General features: G+C 39.9%; 1 protein-coding gene and 1 non-coding gene across 13 annotated transcripts in view; both read right to left on the bottom strand.

Annotated features, from left to right (window-relative positions):
• The window catches only part of DCLK2 (doublecortin like kinase 2), a 179,193-nt gene that overhangs the window by 45,145 nt on the left and 111,205 nt on the right, over nt 1-22,843 (bottom strand). For 6 of the 12 annotated variants that reach the window (XR_010133524.1, XM_055385515.2, XM_004040476.5 and 3 more), the window contains exons 3-6: nt 18,945-19,047; nt 14,328-14,429; nt 13,353-13,403; nt 8,531-8,625 (exon numbers count right to left, since the gene is read on the bottom strand). Coding sequence is in view for 11 of the 12 variants with exons in the window: in XM_055385515.2 (XP_055241490.1) it covers nt 8,531-8,625; nt 13,353-13,403; nt 14,328-14,429; nt 18,945-19,047 (351 nt within the window). In the remaining variant the exon portion in view is untranslated. The remainder of the gene's footprint in view (nt 1-8,530; nt 8,626-13,352; nt 13,404-14,327; nt 14,430-18,944; nt 19,048-22,843) is intronic. The other 6 variants (XM_055385516.2, XM_004040478.5, XM_055385517.2 and 3 more) reach the window with 1 other exon arrangement.
• Nucleotides 2,696-2,758, bottom strand: LOC115934450 (U7 small nuclear RNA). Its single transcript, XR_004070245.3, has one exon. It is a non-coding gene; the product is annotated as a U7 small nuclear RNA (small nuclear RNA).

Here is a 22,843-nt window from a genome sequence, read left to right as displayed (position 1 = left end):
AAGAAAAGCCAAAGCTCCAGGGAAAAGCAAAAATGTCTAAGGTCAGCAGCTACTGCGGATTTACATTTCACAGCTTCGAAAAGAAGTGTTCAAGTTCAGAAGGTCGAAGAGTTACATTTTAGCTCTGCCAATCAGGATGAGATACTACCAGCCCTTTCATCACACTTCACAAATCTGGAAAATCTTTCACCACCAGCAGACCCAGGAGACATCATCAGATAAAATATCAGCACATCAGACAGTTCATAATCTCAAGATGTTGGATAATGTTCCAAATGTACTTTTTTCTTCCTTCTTTCAACCGGCAAGAATGCTCACAGCAGACAGCCTCCAGGCATACACTTCAGCATCAAAACACGAAACATTTTATCCCTCAGTGTCCACAGATGTGCTGTGACTCTGAAGCCTGAAGTTACTATTGCCTTAAAAGTCTTAAACTGGAACATGAATGATGAATTAAAGTTCAGGGAAATGCTTTCTTCATCCATCTGGCAGCTGATGACACATTTACTACTCTTTATTGCCTATCTGTCCCAAAGAAAATGCTGTGATTTAAGCATAGCAAATATTCCTATGGGAAAAGTTATCAGCTAGATTGAAGAGACTCTGAGGAACTTGCACAGAGGGAACAGAAGATCATAGGTTGCGGTCAAGCAGAAAAATGGAGAATCAGGAAGACGAGCATTAAAAGAAGCAAACGAGGTCCACAGGGGTGGGATTCTAGGATTTGAAGAGAAGGAAAAAGAATGAGTAGGGAGGCATCAGTCTGACGAACAAAAGGACTGGAAGGAGAACAAAGCAATAAAATTGATGGGGTGAGACCCTGGCAGCCCTCAAAAAAGAGGATGGACAGGAAGGCTGGAAAGGACAGGATGAGGAAGCCAGACCAGCCCAGGGCAGAAATTTTGAGTGGCTGATAAAGAGATGAAAATGGAGAGAAGGCTGGTGTGACTGCCAGACTCCACAATAGCCCACGTGAGCCCCACCTCCCGTTTCTCATGCCCTTGTGATGTCTCTCATGCCCTTGTGATGTCTCTCCCCATGCTGAGTTGGGCTGGTGTGTGACCACCAAGATATTATGGAAGAGATGGGGTCTGGCTTCCAAGGCTAGGTCACAGAATGGACAACTTCTGTATGGCACTCTCTCTCTTTCTTATCACTTGGTTCTGGGGAAAGCCACCTGCTGTGTTCTGACGAAACTCAAGCCAACTTACAGAGAGGTCCACATGGCGAGTAACCGAGGCCTTCTGCCAACAGCCAGCACCAACTTGCCAGCAAGTGAATGAGTCACTACAGAGGGGGATCCTCCATTCCCAGTCAAGCCTTCAGGTGGCTACAGCCCTGGGACGCGTCTTGACTGCAACCTCATGAGAGATCTTGAGCCAGAAACACCCAGTTAAGCTGCTCCTGAATTTCTGACCCATAAGAGCTGCGTGTGAAAATAAATTTTTTACTTTTGTTTTAACCTGCTAAATTTTGGGATAACCTTTTTCTTTTCTTTTCTTTTTTTTGAGACAGAGTCTTGCTCTTGTCACCCAGGCTGGAGTGCAATGGCGCAATCTCTGCTCACTGCAACCTCTGCCTCCTGGGTTCAAGTGATTCTCCTGCCTCAGCCTCCCAGGTAGCTGGGACTATGGGCACGTGCCACCACACCCAGCAAGTTTTTCTTTTTTTAGTACAGATAGAGTTTCACCATTTTGGCCAGGCTGGTCTCAAACTCCTGACCTCGGATGATCCACCCACCTCGGCCTCCCAAAGTGCTAGGATTAAAGGCGTGAGCGACTGTGCCTTGCCAGAATAACTTTTTTTTTTTTTTTTTTTCCTGGAGACAGAGTCTCGCTCTGTTGCCCAGGCTGGAGTGCAGTGGTGCGATCTCAGCTCAATGCAACCTCCGCCTCCCAGATTCAAGCAATTCTCCTGCCTCAGCCTCCCAGGTGGGATAATCTGTTTCTAATAGAGTCATTTATAGATTACTGATAGGGTTGGAATATGTGAAGAGGGCAGGAAAGCAGAGGTGAAGGGAGAGTTGAGAGGAAAAGTTGGTGATAGAAAAGCAGATGAGGTAATAAAATCTGGAGTCTGACTTCTCTCACTTTCTCTTTCCCCCTTGTACACTACTGCATGTTAGCTTTTTGCAAGTAAAACTGCCTTCATGTGAAAATGGAGCCTGGAAATGCCAAGGTTTACGGTAAGAAAGAATAACAAGGCTACCCTAACTGCTTTATCCATATTTAATCAATCTCAATCCTGTGCGGTAGGTCCTATTAATCCCTTTTTCTACAGATAGGGGTGATGTGACTTATCCAAGGTAAAACAGCTTAAGAGTGGCCATGCCAAGATCAAACCCAGGCACTTGGACTTCACGTGCTTTTTTTCCATTTTTAATTTTAAGTCGGAGTCTTGCCCTGTAGCCCAGGCTGGAATGAAGTGGCAGGATCTCGGCTCATTGCAACCTCTGCCTCCCGGGTTCAAGGGATTCTCCTGCCTCAGCCTCCCGAGTAGCTGGGATTACAGGCACCTGCCACCACGCCTGGCTAATTTATGTATTTTTAGTAGAGATGGGGTTTCACCATTGTTGGCCAGGCTGGTCTTGAACCCCTGAACTCGTGATCCACCCACCTTGGCCTCCCAAAGTGCTGGGATCACAGGCGTGAGCCACCGCACCTGGCCCTAAATGTTGTAATAGATTTACCTGTGTGGAGTCTGCTGGTACTACCAGAAACCCTGCTAGACAAATTCTAAAAGGGCTGTCACATTTCACGTGCTTTTGATCACCATCCTGTGTCTGTTTCCAAATGGAGAAGGGAGGGAGCTCAGGTCTCCTTCTTTCTCCAGGTCCTCTGTGTAGCTGCACACCAGGGGGCACCATTCCCACCTTAATAATCTGGCCTAAGCAGACCAAGACTTTTATCCTGGTTACCCTTAGCTTAACTAGAATAGCTCGGAATAATCACAGAAAAAACTTAAGAATTAGAGGACAAAAGGAAAATAAACCAGAGCCTCGAGGAGCTCTGTAGCCTCATAACAAAGGCATAGTACAACTTGGCATGAATTGTCTTTACTTCAGAAGCCCCTGGGCTCCCCATGTTCCTGGCTGTGGGAGGCAGCCTGGGGCCATTGAGGTGAGAGAGGCTGTGTGTGGCCTGCAGAAATGCCTCCTCCCTAGGTGACCATCACCAGGAGCAGCCCTGACCTTCAGGAAAGCCAGATTCCCTAAGTCCAAACAGAAGCAAAGCCAAGTTCTAATACCTAGGAGCTAGGTTCTGGGGGAGAGGCCTAACAGGGACCTGCTGGGTGGTGGTAGCCTTTAATAACTACTTTTACAAATTTTTGGTCTGATCACGTTGTTTCCAATCATTTGTTTAAGAAGACTGGTCTTACTTTCCCACTGTGTCCTTGGGGCTGGTAGAGTTTATGAGCATGGGCTCAACACCCAGCTATGCCACCATACCCACAGCGTGACTTCCATCACAGGCTTACCACAGAACATCAACCCACATCCCTGTAACCCATGTATCTGCTGAACCTGGACTATGCTAATTCCAATCTATACCAATCTTGACAATACTCAGCTCCACTGAGTACTGTCTTCCAAAGAAAACCAAAAACCCTAAACTATTGTGAATTCTGTTATTTTACTAAAGCTTTATGGGGTTAGGTGGAAATAATGGGCACAGTGTGGACAGTTTCACTTTCAAGGAGCTCCCATTAGATACCTATTAGCAAACTTTTCCCCCCAAGCCTCTCAGGAAAAGTTGTCACCAGCTATTTTTCTCTGTCTTTCCACCTCTCTTCACCCAGCCTCCTCCCTAACCCCAGGATTTCCTCTCTCTTTTTCCCACACCTCCTCCTCCCTATTTCCCTCCCAATCTCTCAACCCTTTTTCCTGTGGAGCAAATGTGTTACTCAGAAGGCTGAGACAAGAGAATCACTTGAACCTGGGAGGCGGAGGTTGCCGTGAGCCAAGATCATGCCACTGCACTCCAGCCTGGGCAACAGAGCAAGACTCCATCTCAAAACGAAACAAAACAAAACAAAAACAAAAACAAAAAAAACCTCCATTTCTCCATCTTGAAGACTAAACAAGGTTTGAAACTACTTCCAGTTTTTACACTCTATGGTTTTAGGTAACTACTGACAAAAACTCTTTTAGGACCAAAACTTTTATGACCAAAACTTATTTTGTTAGGCCACTTCAAAACTGCTTAGCCCCTCTTTTGGTTTTTGTTCTACAAAATCCTCTGCTTGACTAGGCCCAACCTTGGGCTTCCCTCCCTGTCCTTGTAGAATCCAGGCTGAGGTCTAAGCAAGATTCCTGTTAAGTCAGTTTAGGGAAAATCCCCTGTACTTGGTATCTGACTCTGATGTCAGATCACCCCAGCCTGCCTTCAGCAATAAGCCTATCAAGTTGGTTGAGCCGGAAGCCTCTTATGCTGGATGGTTCCTCTAATACTCTTCCATCTGCTGATTCCCACCCTGCTCCTTGGTTATAATCCCCACTTTTCCTTGTTGGAGCTGGATTTCCTCTTTTCCTCCCTGCAAGGCTCCACTACAGTGGTCTCTATACCAATTGCCAGGGACCACCCCCACCCTTTGAATAAAGTCTCCCTTACAGTCTTGAACAAGTATCTGGAATAATTAGTGTTCTTTCTTTAACACTACTTGAACAAAACAAATATATAATCAAGATACCACTAACTCTCAGTTGTCCTAAAGTCTCTCAGTTTAAGGTTAAAGAACCTTAATTACTTGGTCACCACCCTATTTCTTACATGCTCATCTGCAAAAAAATCATTCACAAGTTGAAGAAAGCTTTCCTTCCGCTACTGGCTTTTGTCCAGCCCCTCAAAGAACACAGTCTTAGCAGAATTATCTTCCTCATAAGAGTACCAAGAAAACTACGAGTACTCTTCGTGGAGAGGAGGGTGGATTGTCTATTTTTTATATCTTTCCTAATGAGCAAACCAAAGTGTGACTAACAATCCGTGATCAGAGATTAAACATACCCTATTTTCATTTTCAGTTCTTTCAATGCCCCTACCAAAATATTAAAATAATTCCCAGACATGGATACAAAGAGGGAAAAACTGTGACAGAACATCAAATTCTGCTTACCCTTAACCTTATTTAGTTCCCTAGTGAATAAAATCCAGATAGTAACAAAACCATCAATGCCAAAAGCAGTGTCCTGGCAGCTAGAGAGACTGTCAGCTCCTGCACATGCTGTCCTGGCTTGGTTTGCTTGCTTTTATCAATTCTCTGATTCTCTGGAAAAAGATTATCTATCCCCCGAGGCCATTAAAGCATCTAACTAGGATAAATAGTGGTAAAGAGTTCCTGCCCACGAAAAACAATCCTCCGTTCTCAGACATTCCCTCTTAACTGATCTTAATACGCTATTTTAAATGAAGGGAAGGGAAATGGCACAGTACTAACACACGGTAATTATCTGTAATTCCTCATCTGTCATGCCACTGAATAGAAAAAAATAAGCTGGTGCCTTGCAATGACATCAAAATTAGGGTATTTCGTACAGTAAAGTAACCTGACTAAATTGCGTTATTTAAAAAGCAGGTTTCCATCCCAATGACAATATATACTACAGATTATGGGAACTGTCATGAGATGAAATTTCCATAAGGCAGGAGCCATGAGAATAGGTAGTAGTTAGAGAGCTTTGGGATTGTGGCCTAAAAGCTGAATCAGTGTGGCACAGACATTAGTTACTCATGTTTAATGTAAAATTCAGTGTTTTACAACAGCATTGAAGTAAAAGGACAAAAAATAGACTTCCTAGCCTTTTAGTTAGGTTTTTCGGCAAGTTAACAGAACTATATTCCTAGCATTTTAGAGGTCATTTAAAATCAAAAGTCCTTGTTTTACAAATAAGAAAAAGAAAACCCAGAGGAAGTATCACAGCTGTTAGCAAAGCCCACAGGCCTCAGGCATAGTGGTGGAGAACAGGGGGTGGTCCCGGAAAGACAACTGTTCTTTGTCTTACTTATAATCTTATGTTCAATCTTGACCAGTAATCAACATTTCCCTTAATCAACAAATTTGTCTTTATTCCTCTTGGTGTGAATAAGTAATCCTTGAGCATTTACTGTGTGCTAAATGCTGGGGTTACTATAATAATTAAGATACACCTAGCATAGAAGGAACAATTTTACTTAATGTCTCAGCAATAATACAATTTATTATGTTTTAAAAATTCCATTAATCTTAACAAATTTGAGTGACCCTGCACAAGTATGCGTGCATGTGTGAGGCAGGTGTGTGCACAGAATATTAACATGTATTTCTTTGAAATGGTTAGCTGTCCTGTCCTGAAGCTATAGTTGTAATTACTAATAAGCAGCACCAACTGGCCTAGTGGCAAAAACAGAAAATGACAATATTGGGTTTAGAGTTGAAGATGGACTAGGAAGATGGGAGCTGAGATTACCAATGGGTAACAAAAAAATGGGGAAGTGACCAAGACCCAGAGTAAGAAAGCACTAAAGTGTCCCATCTGATCAGCCCTGCCTGGGGCAATGGCCTGGGGGAGGAATATGAATGACCTTGGCATGTGGCTCACTGGAAAGGTTATCCTAGATCTGCCCTAGAACAATTAACCAGCTCTAGGAGCCACTCGCTTTTGCGTTAACAAATTTTGAAACAACAAACCTGAAAAGAGATAAATCAACTTATTTTTATTTTAGTTCTCTTGAAAGTTACTTCTATTAATAACAATGTACTTCCAATCTGTTCCAGGGAAAATAGGAGAAAAACCTGAAAATAATTAGCTTACTACTAATTCTTAATTTATATAACTTTTCTGGGAATTGACAATTTAAAAGTCCACTGACTTATGAACTGACTTAAGTCAAGTTAGTACTTCAGAAAAATGCCTGCTTCTTTTGATAAATATAAGGAACTTGCAGTAATTACAGGTAGGTGAGAGCTAGATACTCCCTACTTCCAAACGTCCTACTAGTCTCAGCCCAAATTCTGCCAAGGATAAGCAAGCAGGCACAAAAACAGATGCTCTGTCCTTTTCCAGAATTCCTCTTTTTATTCTCAGGTTCTTAAACATTATACAAGTCTACTCTGAAGGACATACAACATTCTCAGGGCAAGACAAGCAAACCTTACAGTCAATTGGAGAACAAAACCTTCTGAGAAGTGGGGAAGCACAGACCTCACATGCTGCTCTGAAGGCGTCAGAGAGGCTGGGCTTGGCAGGTTCCCATTTCTCACTCATGCAAGGGTGGTGGGGTTCTAACCATTAAGTTTACTAATAAAAAAAATTCTTCAACATCTTTAAAGAAATCCTCTAGGGCTATATTTGAAGTGTTTAGGGAACCAACTTTGGAAAATACATTCCTAATAGTATATCTGATCAATCAAAACACATAAAGGGAATTAAAGTTAATTTATGTATACACATACATGACACTGCGTATACATCAGTATTCTCAGAATTCATTACCATGTAGACAATCCTTCCCTTTGTTTCTACAAAGGAAATTCCTTTTCTTTTTTTTTGAGGCACAGTCTCACTTTGTCACCCAGGCTGGAGTGCAGCTGCATGTTCTCGGCTCACTGCAACCTCTGCCTCCTGAGTGCAAGTGATTCTCCCACCTCAGCCCGCGGAGTAGCTGGGATTACAGGTTTGTACCACCAGGCCCGGCTAATTTTTGTATTTTTAGTAGAGTCAGGGTTTCACTATGTTGGCCAGGCTGGTCTTGAACTCCTGACCTCAAGTGATCCACTTGCCTTAGCCTCCCAAAGTGCTGGGATTACAGGCGTGAGCCATCATGTCTGGCTGGAAATTCCATCTTTAGCTCTAATTATTTACTATTATTTTACCAGGCAAATTTTCTCTTCTAAATTTAAATTATTAGGAACTACTACATCAAATAAAACTTGTTGAAATTTTGCAAAATTGGTTTTGCTCATCTCTATTAGATAACTGTCTATTAAATCAACTGCTAATCATATGGTTACTGTTTATATTTTTAGGACATCATAATCAACACCTAAGATTATTTCTAAGTTCCTCACCAAAGATGACCATATTTTCCTTGTGTTATCGCTTGTGAGTATAAACATTATGCCAGTATTTCACTTCATTTTAGGCTTTTGACAAACTCAAATTATGTTAGCAATATTAAAGTCATGACTCAAAACAAGATTTTTTAAAGAATTATGATGTTCTCCAAGGCTTCACCGCTGCGAATCATTTTGATAATAATTGGAAAACTACTATTTATTATACTTTATCACATTATGTTCATCTCTAAAATAAGAACACCACAACCCCATGTTCCCATTTTAGAGATGAGAAACACTTCAGCTCAGAGGAGTTAAGTGAGTTGGTCAAAATTACAGCAGTACACAGGATTCGAAGTCAAGTCTTACCAGGCTCAAAATCCTAAACTCTTTTTAATTTGCTACTGTACTCAAGCCCCCAAACAAATTAAACTGCTAAACTATGAAACTCTAAATAACAAAATCACACAAATATGCCACATATCCTATTTCATACCTTTAATCCTCTGAAACTTCCTGGACTAGTTGGAGAGGAACTGGAGGATTTCGTAGATTTAGGAGTAGAAAGTTGGCTGCTGGGAGTTCCATTAACTGCCCATGAGACAACAAAGAAGACAGAAGTCCCATTAAAACCCACAACAACCAGACTGTATAAATACACTAGGTGCATGCACAATATAGGTCCAATGAAGCTTCAACTCGTTTTCAGCTCAAAGCAGACGGCAAATCAGCAAAAAGCAAAAATAATGTATCTTACTGCATTACAGACAAAAAAAAAAAATCAAAGAGTGAAACTAGAACTATTTTCAATAGTAGTTTTCCGACAGCTATATAAACAAATATAGAAGACGTTATGGAATTAGTGATGTGAACGAGAACTTGTCCATGTATCCTGCCTGCCAGCAAAGGTAGAGATGGCTGTTACATTTGTAATGGTTTACTATGAAGGCTGTTCCATAACCTTCAATATCCACTATCTTGGTGTATACCAAGATAACCAAGAAGTTTGGATAACCGAGAAGTTTGTGTGGCTCTCGCAAATCAAGTAAACCATAATACAAACACATTTTCTAAGTATTTTCTTAATGAAAAGGGAAAATTTGCTGGTAGTTTTCCTTGTAATTCCTACTTATTTGCTCAAAGTCTGTGAAAAACATTCTTCAACCTTTTTTTATCTAGACTACTTATTTCTAATTCCTTCCATTTTCTTTTCTGTACAGCTTATCCTCCCCATTTGTCAGCAAATCTTGGTAGTTTTCTACACATCTGCTCTAAACCTCCATACACTTCTTTGGTTGAAAGCTCGATTTAGATCCTATGCTAGAATTATGTAGTATAGAATCTGCAAATGAACCTTTCCTCCAGAAAATTAAATTTGGAAATTTAAAAAATAACTGAAAAAAGTTTTCAGTTTTTGAAAACTTTGAAACCTCTCCCCTAGGAAAGGTTCGTTTGCAGATTCTGTACTACAGAATTCTGGTCAAACATTTCAGTATGACTTATGCCTGATTGTATCATTAGAATCTATTTCTGCAGTAATTTCACAAAACTAGTAGTTAACATCTAGTATTGATATATGTTTTTCTCCTCTAAATAGAGTATTTATAATCCGTTTTATTACTAATGTTCAAAGTTTTTGCCCAAAGTAGATGAAAAGTGTCATTCATCTTTTTGGAAAGAAAAGAGATGCTCATTGCTTTTTATTCTTTTTTAAAGAAAAGATGAGAGAGCGACAACTATTATTTTAAATCATACTAATAAGTATAAAAAACCAAATGCACAGGTAAAGGTCCTGAGTAGGGGACTCAAAAAAATGAGTACCAGTCCTTGAGCAGAGGCAAAAATTGTGGATCAATGAGTACTAATGATTATAAGAATCACCTGTAAACAGGAATATCTGGGTTTATAAAGTCATATTTATTGTATTGCTCATTTTAAAATTTCAGTAAAAATGAAAACTTTTTCCAGTTATTTTTAAATTTCCAAAACTTTAATTTTTCTGACTCAAAACCCTCATTCAAAAATAATGGTCAGTGATCTAGATTTTATTAACAAATACATGTGGGTACTTAGAATACAAGTGTAGCACAATTAACTGTACAATTAAAACTAAGAGTATTCAACAGCCCTGATTACTTCTCAATCAAGTTAAATTTCAATTAATGTTATTTCTTCTAAAAAACTTCTTTAAAAGGTAGAGCACAAAGGGTTTTTAGTGCAGTGAGACTGTATGATACTGTAATGGTGAATATATGTCATTATAAACTTGTCCAAACCCAGAAAATATACAACACCAAGAATGAACCTCAATGTAAAGTATGGACCTTAGGTGCAGGCTAATTGTAACAAATGCAGCACTCTAATTGGGGATGTGCATAACAGAAGAAGTTAACACAAGTCTGAGGGCAAGGAGGTACACAGGAAATGTGTACCTTTGGCTGTGAACCTAAAACTGCTCTAAAAAATAAAGTCTTTAAAAAAATCTTTTTCAATGGAATTCACACAAAAAAGAGATTACGACTGGCAATAAACTAGTAAGCTTGCGGTGAGGTGAGACTAAATTTTCCTTTTTTTCCTTTTCTTTTTGGTATTTTCTCCACCTCACACAGCAATCTGCACAGATCACCTGTTCCTAATCAGTAAGCACTGTTAGAGTTCACTGGTATTCCAATCCCACACTGATAGCAAAGGCTACCTTGGAATGATTGTAGGAAAGGGACTGAAGGAGAAAAAGCAGTTCTGGCAGATGGCGATCTCTGCAGTAGATCAGTCTCCTTATACATCCCCTGCCCAGGCCTAGTTTCTTAACAAAACTCACTGCCAGGGATTTAACTGGTATCAATAACTATATGTCTGTATTTTCACCAAAACAACTCATCCTAAAAGAGATACTAATCACATATAGTCCCCTAAGTTTTTATAGCATTTGGAAAGTTCTAAACAATGTGCTTGAATGAGTAGTTCTTAATTTCACTTATCTGCACATTTCTCCAGTTCTGGGGAGGCTAATGGGGGCCCTGGACAGCACCATGTCATGCCCTCTCCCCCTGCAACTTCCGCTGCTGCCGCAAGTGGAAGGTGTGCCTCCGCCAGCCAGCACCTGCCTCATGCTTCTACTCTTCTGCTACACCCCTGGATTTTCTCTCCTGAAACTTTATCCCCCTCCCCTCAACTCTAAGGAAAGAAAGAAACTTGGGGGCTTTTTTGTTTTCTTTGAATACTTTCTACCTTGGCAGACTAAGAAAGATTCACAAGCTAAAATCATAAAATAATGGCCGGGCATGGTGGCTCATGTCTGTAATCCCAGCACTTTGGGAGGCTGAGGCGGGTGGATCACTTGATATCAGGAATTAGAGACCAGCCTGGCCAACATGGCGAAACCTCGTCTCCACTAAAAATACAAAAATTAGCCAGGCGTGGTGGCGCACGCCTGTAGTCCCAGCTACTCGGGAGGCTGGGGCAGGAGAATCGCTTGAACTCCTGAGGCGGAGGTTCAGTGAGCTGAGATCACACCACTGCACTCCAGCCTGGGCAACAGTAACCATTCACCCATTTATGTTACCTAGCTTAATATCTGTGTGCTTTTTACATACTATTTAGCTATTCTGACAGAGTTTTGTTGAAGGATTTAGTCAACCAGAAGACTTCACTCAAGGCAGTCTCAAGACTTCATTTAGGACTTCTGCCCCAAGATTGAAAAGGTACAATATTATGTTCATAAAGTTACCAGCTCAGTTTGAGTTCCAATTAGTCCCATGGAATTTTAATAATGGCAACAAATACACCATAGCTAAAGTAATCTGTAAAAGCACTCCTGGGTACCATGGCTTTTAATAATACAAAATCCTCTTCTTCCTGGTGGTAGAAAGTGGAAAGAACGTGCTATACAGCACTATACAGATAAGCACTATACAGATAAATATAGTAGCTTTCTTGAGATTCACTCAAATCCCAGTGGTTGACTCAGGCTTTGGGTTTTCTATAGCTAAAGTGTCGAACACACTTTGAATTAATCTCTTATAAAAAAGATCATTTTCTCTCTAAAATGTGGTTTTAAAATCTTACAACTTTTACTTGATGAGTTTGAGGCTTACTCTATTAACTCAAATCCAAATTTGGACTTAATTGAAAATTGTGTGTACTAGAATGCTACAATTTTCCTTAATCAGTTTATAAATATTATAAATTCAAGTTAAGAGTTATGTATACATTTATTAGGCTATCTTCTGGAGCTACTGCTCTGCAGGACAAATGTGGCTATGAGACATGTTTTTAGTTCAATATGTTAATTTTTCTCTTTTGACCTCAGGGGGACAAAATTGAATTAATCACACCCGATTCTTGAACCACTCTCCCTTTTATTAAAATTTTTTTAGAAGAGACAGGGCCTTGCTACATTGCCCAGGCTAGAGTGCAGTGGCTATTCACAGGCACTATCATCATAGCTCATTACAGCCTCAAACTCCTGGCCTCAAGGGATCCTCCTGCCTCAGCCTCTGAGTAGCTGGGACCACAGGTGGTACCTCTGTGCCCAGCTCTTTAATTATTTTTACTGATGTAATAAGTATCTGTAAAGCTATCACCAAAACTACATCTACTCTTTGATTAACCCAGGTCAGTGTATTTATGCAAGTCTCATATCTATATTAGCTTTCTCAGTTTTAAGATACTTTACAGAAAGCATGATACAATTTGAAATAAGGTTAATAACAGAGATATTTTCAGATAAAAATGCTCATTGTTAATTGTCACATTTTTAGAGAGAAAAGGTTGAGTCTATAACTCTAGGAAAATAAATATTTGACAACTAGAAATATTGCAGTGTTGCTTCCCTGTATGTATAAGAAACACCTCATAATCCTACGCTGGCATATGCTATTATGAAGTACTAATAATTCTAAGATTTCAGTGATTACTAAACTGTTAACCCCACAGTGGGGAGGGGGTGAGCACAGAAGATCAAAATTGCTTCTATGGCTATTTTCATATTACCAACAAACTTCAGCCTTTTTCAGTAGCAAAACATTGCTCCAAATTAACTAGAAGATGGACCCCTTGCGGTGATGTCCCTCCTCAGTCGCTTTGTATTCCTGACTATACAGACAGGCACTTGGTAATCTTCTGATGATAACCAGTTCTCTAATAAATAGAGGAGGCTAAAGTGTCTTGTGCAATGCAAAGCATTTCATACCACACAGATGTGCACTGGAATAAGCCAGATACATTCATGGAAATGGAGCAAAAGGAAACAGAAAAGTGGCAAAAAAACAAAAACAAAAACCCAGCAGAGCAACAAAGCCACAATAGTCATGGCTCACCTGGGGATTTGGCTGTAGAATAGGCACTGGAGTAGTGGCCACCCCGCTTTACTGTACACATGCAGTATACACACAGTAGAAGACAGTAAGGAGAGTGGTTATTCAGCAGCTCTAAATGTGCGTTCAAAAGGGTAAAACAACCTGCCCTACAGAAAGTGTGGGGGGGTGCTGAAAGGGGAAAGGGCGAATAGTGGAATGTCTGAAAAACTTGGTCTTTTATAAAGTCTGATGCTTGAGGCCATTGTTATTGATACAACTTTCCCATGTTCTAGATTCACCAACTGTAAAATCATGGTTTTTCACAATTCTTTCCTTCAGGGGAAATGATATCAACAGACTTATTCTTAATTACTATAAACAAACCCATAAAATCAATATATGAAGATATTTATGTAAGTTTTTAATGTTTAAAAATGTCCAGTCAAAATTATGACAAATTTATAGGCTTAAGACTTGCAAGAAACTTAATTACAGGTAAGTCTGACTCTTAAATAAGCAAAATACTACTTTTCAACAATAATCACTGCTATGAATGTATCATTTGATGAGGGAGAAGCCAGTGGAAATATATCGAGTAAATACATTTCTGGGCAGAGTGTGTGCATGTGCATGTGTTTAAAAAAAAGAGATAATGTTAAGAAAATAATTATCCACAATCATAGAGCACAAAATTCAAAATTCAGTATACAGGGGTCAAAATGTGAAACGCTTCTATGTAAATACCAGCAGAATCTAGATCATCAAGCTGTTCCCAAGAAAATGTGTCAGAACAAAACCACACAAGTCTCTTAGGAGAATTATTATAACTGGGGAAACAGACTTGACTTTTGGTTTTAAAAGTCACATCATCTCTGTTTTTCTTGAACTTGGCTGCATACGACCCTGGCAAAGACTACTAATTCATAAAAATTAGAGAAAACAGAAGGAAAATGATCTGTTCCTGCTATGACCATCTATTCCTTTTCCATTAACTACCTGAAGCTGGTGATTTGCTGCGTCGAGAGGGCCCAGGGCTTTTGGATCCAGAATACTTAACAGCTGAGGATCGAGAATAAGATGACTTCAGGACACGACATTCTAGAAAAGAACAAAAGTGCATTAACTAAATCTGGTTTTAATAACGACCAAACGCAGAGTTACATGTAATTGTTTACTGACCAGAACTATTACCTGATAATTTATCTATTAATGTTAAACAATTTAACATACAAAGCAATTGTCCCAAAAGTGCACCTGAGTTTACCTTCAGTCAGGCTACACATCTTTTTTTTTTTTTTTTTTCCTCTTGAGACGGAGTTTTGCTCCTGTTTCCCAGGCTGGAGTGCAATGGTGCGATCTGGGCTCACTGCAACCTCCGCCTCCTGGGTTCAAGTGATTCTCTTGCCTCAGCCTCCCAAGTAGCTGGGATTACAGGTGCCCACCACCATGCCCAGCTAATTTTTTTGTATTTTGAGTAGAGACGGGGTTTCACTATGTTGGCCAGGCTGGTCTCAAACTCCTGACCTCAGGCGGTACACCCGCCTCAGCCTCCCAAAGTGCTAGGATTACAGGCATGAGCCACCACGCCCAGCCAAGGCTACATATCTTGGGATATCACTTCAGTGTTCCAGATGGAGCTAATTAAGTACAGAAATTCCAATGTCCTAACTTCATACGCACAAACATCCACAGCCTAATCTATACATGTGCAACTATCTTTTTAAATCAGTAGTACTGATAGGCAAAGACTACCATTTTATTATGCTCTCCAACTTCTTGATTGCCTTATTTTAAAAGGGTATGGGACTCTAACTTATGAACCCCCTCCTGAATTATGTTCCATCTTCTCAAAGTATGGAACATCAAAAATGAGGAAAATAGCTTTTTCTCTTTTTTTTTTTTTTTTTTTTGAGACGGAGTCTCGCTCTGTTGCCCAGGCTGAAGTGCAGTGGCGTGATATCAGCTCACTGCAACTTTTGCCTCCCAGGTTCAAGTGATTCTCCTGTCTCAGCCTCTGGCCTGTAGCTGGGACTACAGGCGCCCACCACCACGCCTGGCTAATTTTCTATATTTTTAGTAGAGACGGGTTTTCACCATGTTGACCAGGCTGGTCTCGAACTTCTCATCTCAGGTGATCTGCTGGCCTCGGCCTCCCAAAATGATGGGATTACAGGCATGAACCACCGTGCCCAGCTGAATAGCTTTAAACAACAACTGTTCTTTCCATAAATCACCAAATAAAATCATATTTAGAGTACCAGAAGTAAGTATTGCTAAAGTAATCACTTCTAAATTGAGTAATGAAGAACATAGGTTTTGGAGTTGTGTAGATTTTGAATGAATTATGGATTTGACATTTGTTAACTAGGGGACCTTGGCTGTAAGCCTGAGTTTTTTTTTTTTTTTTTGCCCCAATGAAATTGGGGTAAGAATAAAATTTACATCATAGGCTTGTTATAAGAGTTAAATTAGGTAACATACTGTCTGTAGTAGTTTACTCTAAAATACTTCAATTTATGCAGGAAGTTTAAAATGTGGATTAATTTTAGTCTATACCCCAGGGGCAGTAAACTGACAAGTGAAGTACACTAATCAGGAAAATACACCCAAGGGGAGGCTAGTTAGCATTTGAAAGATTCTAATCAAAACCTTACACAAAGGGAGCAATTTTTGCTTAATTAGCATTGTGGATGTTAAAAGTATCCAACTGTTGAAAGGTGTGTGTAGATTATTAGAAACATCTTAAATGCATTGCTACTCTTTTATATGAGCAGGATATGTAAATATCAAGAGCCAACAACCTAGAACTGCAGAACTATATCCTAGGTTTATGAATTGGAACCAATTCTGTATCGATTAATCGAGGATGTAGTTACTTCACTAAGATCAAGTAAACCGAATTCCATGGATTCTGAATGGGCCTTTAACACAAGATGTTATCAGAAGCCTAAAAGCACAGAGTTGGGACCTCATTAAGATTACAATACAAGTTAAATAACTGATTTAAAAAAAAATTTGCCTCCTAATAAATGTATCTGTGGCAGAATTAGGTCTGAGACTTGCTCACTGTAAAATCATTGTAAAATTTTACCACATAATGGTGTTGGTGTAATATTATTATTAACAACAACAAAGATAGCAGTGGACGCATATTACTATGTGATAGGCACACTCCCAACTGCATGACATATATTATATAATAATGCATTTGATCCTCAGAAAACCTTATAGCCATTATTATCCCTACTTTGCAGGTTAAGTAACTCGAGATCAAGAAGGAATAAATCAATAGCTCTCACCAACTTCTAACTATTGCAGGCCCTGTTCACCATCAACAAAAACTACCAACGATCCAAGTAGCTTAGATCAACGTACAACATACCCATGAAGCACTGAGTACAATGCCTGTACATACAAAGTAAGTGGCTCAACAAATGTTATTGTTATGCATATTAACTTTATAACCCAGAACATATTTAGTTTCAGTGGCTCAGCTTTCAAAATGACACCTGACATCAAAGAAATATTATGAAACTAAAGCTAAATTTAAGAAAGATGTAAAATACAGATGATATATAATATATAATATATAATATAATATATAATATATAATATAATATATAATATAATATAATATTATATATTATATATTATATAATATATATAATATAATATATAATATATAATAATATATAATATATAATATAATATATATAATATATAATATAATATATATATAAATGCCTATTTTATTTAACCTTAACCACACAGGAATGAGGGAGAGCACTAGCACAGATAACGTAACAGGACATTATCTATAATTAAGGACTTTCCAGTGGTGTCACCAGGCTGAAATAGGGCCAGTCCAACAGAATATAATATAGAAACCATCAAATGTGGCAGAGATGAAAAACAAAACAGAAAAACAAAAAGAGTAGACGAATGACCCCCAAGCTCATGAACGACTGACACAGTGCAACAAGAAGTAATGACACAAGGAAGTTTGGTACCACAGAATGTATCCTCTCAAAATTTTAAAAGCCTAGGTATCACTGTATTTGTTTGGTAGAACAGTTCTCTAATACTGGACTGTCAGAAACACTACAACTAGAAGTGGTCTACTGTCTACCTTTTCAAAAGCCAGCTTTCCTCATTCATAAAATTAAAGAGGAGGACCATATCTCTAAGATCCCTCTCCTCTGAAATGTGATGTGTGTATAATTTTACTTCATTTAAAGAGCAAGCTGACTTTACTACCAGCTAAAATAATCACTATTACTGTAAATAGGTTTAAAGCAATTTAAGACAATAGGGTAAAACAGTATTCCCAGGACCAATAACATATGAAATAGTTGAGATTATTATTGCCAAATACTACTTGAAAATGCCATATATTGGCAAAAGTCAGGAAAAGGGGATTTTTTCACCTCACCCAAGAAATAGCTTTGTTCCTAAATACAGTCATATGTCACTTAACCATGAGGATACATTCGAGAAGTGCATTATTAGGCAATTTATTCATTGTGTGAACATCATGGTGTAAACTTACACAAATCTAGGTGGTATAGCCTAGTACTCACCCAGACTATATGGTATAGTCTATTGCTCCTGGGCTACAAACCTGTATAGCACGTAACTGTACCAAATACTGTAGGCAACCGTAACACAACGGTAAGGACCTGTGCATCTAAACATCGAGAAGGTATGGTAAAAATCCTCATGGGACTACAGTCATATATGCAGCCCATCATTGACCAAAGCATCCTTACATGGTACATGACTGTATATAAACAAAGTAAGTATACGTGTGTGTGTGTGTGTGTGTGTGTGTCCCAGCACTTTGGGAGGCTGAGGTGGGAGGATCACTTGAGGCCAGGAATTCAAGACTAGCCTGGGCAACATAGGAAGACCCTGTCTCTACAAAAAATTTAAAAATTAGCCAGGAATGGTGACTTATGCCTTTAATCCTAGCTACGCAGGAGGCTGAGGCAGGAGGATTACTTGAATCCAGCAGCACAGTCAAGGCTGCAGTGAGCTGTGATCGTGCCACTGCACTCCAGGCTGGGAGACAAAAGGAGACACTGTCTCAATTAAAAAAAAAAAAGTTGCTACCAAAAAAAACCCAATGAGGTTGAAAGACACCTCAGATAATCACCATTGACAGTTATTATCCTTTTATCTATTTCTTTTTAACATAGATTTCCTTATGCATACACATCACAAAAAAGGACGACTAATTGTTTCATGTTCAACACTATCCATGCATTTAAGTTGGCACAGCCAACCATCATTCTGAAGGAAGGCATGGAACATTTCAGTGGCAAAACAATGCAAACAATGCAATAAGAGAGAGAACTGAATTGCTAAAAGTAAAAACTACTTGAATTAGGCATTGGGTTATTCTTTTCCTTTTTCTTTCTTTTTTTTTTTATAAGTAGGCAAATGCTTTCATGTTATTCTTTATTTTCATTGGTTCAAAAATTGTACTGCCAATGCTATCTTTCCTCAACATGTCAGACTTCTTAACATGCACCAACTGAGTGGCTAAATCCCAAGCCTTCATTTCAGGGGTTACAAAGATGGAAAAATGAATTAGCTGAAGAATTGCCTTACCACTATGATCCAGGACAAAGTCATCTTGGGCATAACGGAATTTTTCTGGTCCACATGCAATAAAAACATCGTCATCACCAAAAAAGTCTTGCAGACAAGTAACCTGAGAACAAAAATCATGTCCAAGAAATAAATTAGACACATTAGAAGTGAAATGAAAAGTAAGCAAAACTAAATGAACTTTTAAGCCTGAATTTTAAGTATTGAAGTGGAAGAGAAAGCTGTGTAATATAACTATGTTTCTAAGCACTTTACCTTCACAAAGCACTTTCACACATTCTCTCAACCTCAGAACAACAGAGTCAAGGATTCATGACATGCATCAATATTCCTTTTTCACAGGTGAAGTCAAGGACGTACATGCAAAAAGGTACATGACTTTTCCCCCAGGTTCCCCACAGATGGGTGGCGAAGCTGACATTCATGAAGGCCTCTGCTCTCAGTTTAGTATTCTTTTCCATACTGCCCTTCTTCCCTCTCCTAACAACTCTGCTTCCCACTGTGTGACCTTGGGTGTGACTTCTCTGTACCTCTGCTACCGTGCCTTGGGTTGTTTCGAGGATTAATATATAAAAACTGCTTGGAACAATGTCTGCACATGAGTGCTCAATGTGTTAATAGTCACCCCCATCATCCCTACCACCAGCATTATCAAGATCAAGGGAAGATTTGCCATGAAGCTAATGAGGCTTAAGCTTCAGGGATCTTCTAATGCCCTATATCTAAATATGTGGTCTCAATTTCACTTGTTTTTTTTTGAGACGCAATCTTGCTCTGTCGCCTGGAGCGCAATGGTGCGATTTCGGCTCACTGCAATCTCCATCTCCCAAGTTCAAATGATTCTCCTGCCTCAGCCTCCCAAGTAGCTGGGACTACAGGTGCATGCCACCACACCCAGCTAGTTTTTTATATTTTTAGTAAAGACAGGGTTTCACCATGTTGGCCAGGATGGTCTTGATCTCCTGACCTCGTGATCTGCCTGCCTCGGCCTCCCAAAGTGCTGGGATTACAGGTGTGAGTCACCACGCCCAGCCCAATTTCACATTCTTTTTTCAAAAAGGGCCTCCCTTCTTTACTGTATTAGTTTCAGTTCCACAGAACCTGGATCTATCCCAGGGAGCACATTCATCCACTTATCCCAGTGGTGACCAGAAGAACCATCTTCTAGGACTTTGGACATAGATAGGCTTTATTTTCACCAGTTTTCAATGGGATATGTGGTAAGCTTTCTTCTTAAGAAGTAATCCATTTCCAACAAAGTTAGGAAAAAACAAACAATGCTCTAGTACTTGAACAGGCTGACAAATCTCAATATTCGTTAAGTTTTCCGAATCACTATTTAGCTTTTCATTGGGAAAAAAAAAAAAGGTCTCACTACAGAGTTGGAAAATAATGCTCCAGAGAGAAGAAAGTGAACTAGATACAATGTAGATGGCTCAGGTCGTATTATTTAAGTGACCCAAATGATGTGCCTTTTTGCAATGCCAAAAAGTTGACTGCACAGACAGTAAGAGAAACAGGCGTGGAGACTGCCTGTTTGTTCCAATTCTCTTCAAGCAAGATGTGGCTTCTGTATCTCACTGAAACGGCTCTAGCTACAGTGTCCAGGGCCTTTAAGAACTGTATTTTCAATTGTTCCTGTTCTCTTCTATCTCCGTTGGTGTTAGCACACACCCCTTCACTCATGCTAGAATTCAGGGAGTCATCCTTTCTCCTTTCCTCACCAACCACTCACATTTAGGCCTTTTTACTTCTTACATGGTTTTCAAGCATCTCTACTTCTATTCCTTGGTTCCTTCTCTCTTACCTGGACTCTTAACATGGCCCTGGAACAGGTTTGCTAACCTATCTTCCACCACTCCCTGGAATCTGTCATTTCTGTTTGCAAGGGTATCGGTATACTGTCTCTCACAGGTATGACTGGGTGATCACGTACCACTCAGCCCTCAGTGGCTACCTTTTATGACAAGATAATGCTCCTTCAAAGGGTGCATTCAACTGACCCCCAACCCTGTCTTTGCCATGTCTTCTGTTCACCCAACAGCCAAGTCAAGATGACTTTGGGTTGCCTGCCCACACAGTGCTAATGGGTTTTTTGTTTGTTCCTTTTGAGACAGGGTCTCACTCTGTCACCCAGGCAGGAGTGCAGTGACACAATCTTGGCTCACTGCAGCCTTAACCTCTGGGTTTAAGTGATCCTCCTACCTCAACCTACTGAGTAGCTGGGACCATAGGTGTGTACCACCATGCCTAGCTAAATCTTAATTTATTTATTTATGTAGATAGGTAGGTAGGTAGGTAAGTAGGTAAGTAGGTAGAGATGGGGTCTCCCTAGGTTGCCCAGGCTGCTCTCTAACTCCTGGGCTCAAGCGATCCTCCCACCTTGGTCTCCCAAACTGCTGGTGTTTTGTTGTTTTTTTAAAAGCGTTTATTGAGCTGTAATTCCCAGATCACAAAATTCACCCAGTTAAGGTCTACAATTCAATGTTTTTTTTAGTATATTAAGAGTTGTGTGACTATCACTGCAGTTTACTTTGAATATTTTCATCATCCCCAGAAGAAACACTATGCCCATTAGCAGTCACTCCCCATAAACCCCTTTCCACATCCCAGGCACCCATAATCTACTTTCTAGCTCTGCAGATTTGCCAGTTCTGGACACTTCATGTATACGGAACCATAAGATATGCGGCATTTGATGACTGGCTTCTTTTACTTAGCACGTTTTTAAGGTTCATCCATGTTGTAACATTTATCAGCAGTTCATTCCTTCTGTAGCTGAATAGTCCATGGTATGGATATATAATATTTTGTTCATTTTTTCATCAGTTTAGGACATCTGGGTTATTTTTAGCTTCAGAGCTGACTCTTACCACCATGCCTTTCCTCACACTGTTTCCCAGGCCTTTCTGACATCTATCCGTCTGTCTGTCTATCTATCTATCTATCTATCTATCTATCTATCTATCTATCTATCTATCTACCTACCTACCTATCCATCCATCCATCCATCTATCCATCTATCTATCTATATCCATCCAGGGTCTCAACTCTGTTGCCCAGGCTAGAGTGCAGTAGCATGATCACGGCTCACTGTGCAGCCACAACCTCCACAACCTCCTGGGCTCAAGTGATCCTCCCACCTCAGTTTCCTGAGTAGCTGGGACCACAGCCACCACACTTGGCTTTTTGTTTTTTTTTTTTTTTTTTTGAGACAGGGTCTCCCTATGATGCCCATAAGTTTGAGTTGCCAGGAGTTCAAGTCTCAACTCCTGGGCTCAAGTGATCCTCCTGTCTTGGCTTCCCAAAATGCTGGAATTACAGGCACCCACAGCCTGACCACCCTTTAGTGTCCTGACCTCCAGGTGGGCATGGGTGTTCCCTGTTCATCATTCCCACAGGTCTAGTAGAGTTCCTGGCTTTAGCGGGTGCTTGATACAGGTTTGCTAAATGAACTGTGGCTCTGCATGGGCTTCTCCTATTGGAACTGAGTTCTCAGACCAGAGTAACTTTTCCAGGTGAGTGGTACAACGGCTACATTATCCACTGCCCTCACCACCACTTACATTTAGGACTTACTAAGTCTAGGCATCAATTAACCTCTCTGAATTTTCTGTCTATATGGCGGCATGTATTATCTCAATCCCTACAACAATCCCATGAGGTTGATACTATTATCACCCTTCATTTATAAATAAGAAAACAGATCTAAAGAGAGAAACTTGCCCAGACACAGGTAACAAATGAGAACCCAGCAATTTAGGTGCAAGTCCTCTACTTTTGCATCTCTGCTTTCCAGTTGACAGCATGCCGCTTTCTCATCTGAAATCCCACAGGTCATCTTTCTACTTACAGTTCTTGTTCATTTTACCTTATTTGTAGTCATTAATGTCTTGTTT

Source organism: Gorilla gorilla, chromosome 3 (genome assembly GCF_029281585.2).
Source record: "Gorilla gorilla gorilla isolate KB3781 chromosome 3, NHGRI_mGorGor1-v2.1_pri, whole genome shotgun sequence".
NCBI classification, from domain to species: domain Eukaryota; kingdom Metazoa; phylum Chordata; class Mammalia; order Primates; family Hominidae; genus Gorilla; species Gorilla gorilla.
The sequence above is the reverse complement of the archived record's forward strand: the minus strand, read 5'-3'. Positions and strand labels throughout refer to the sequence as shown.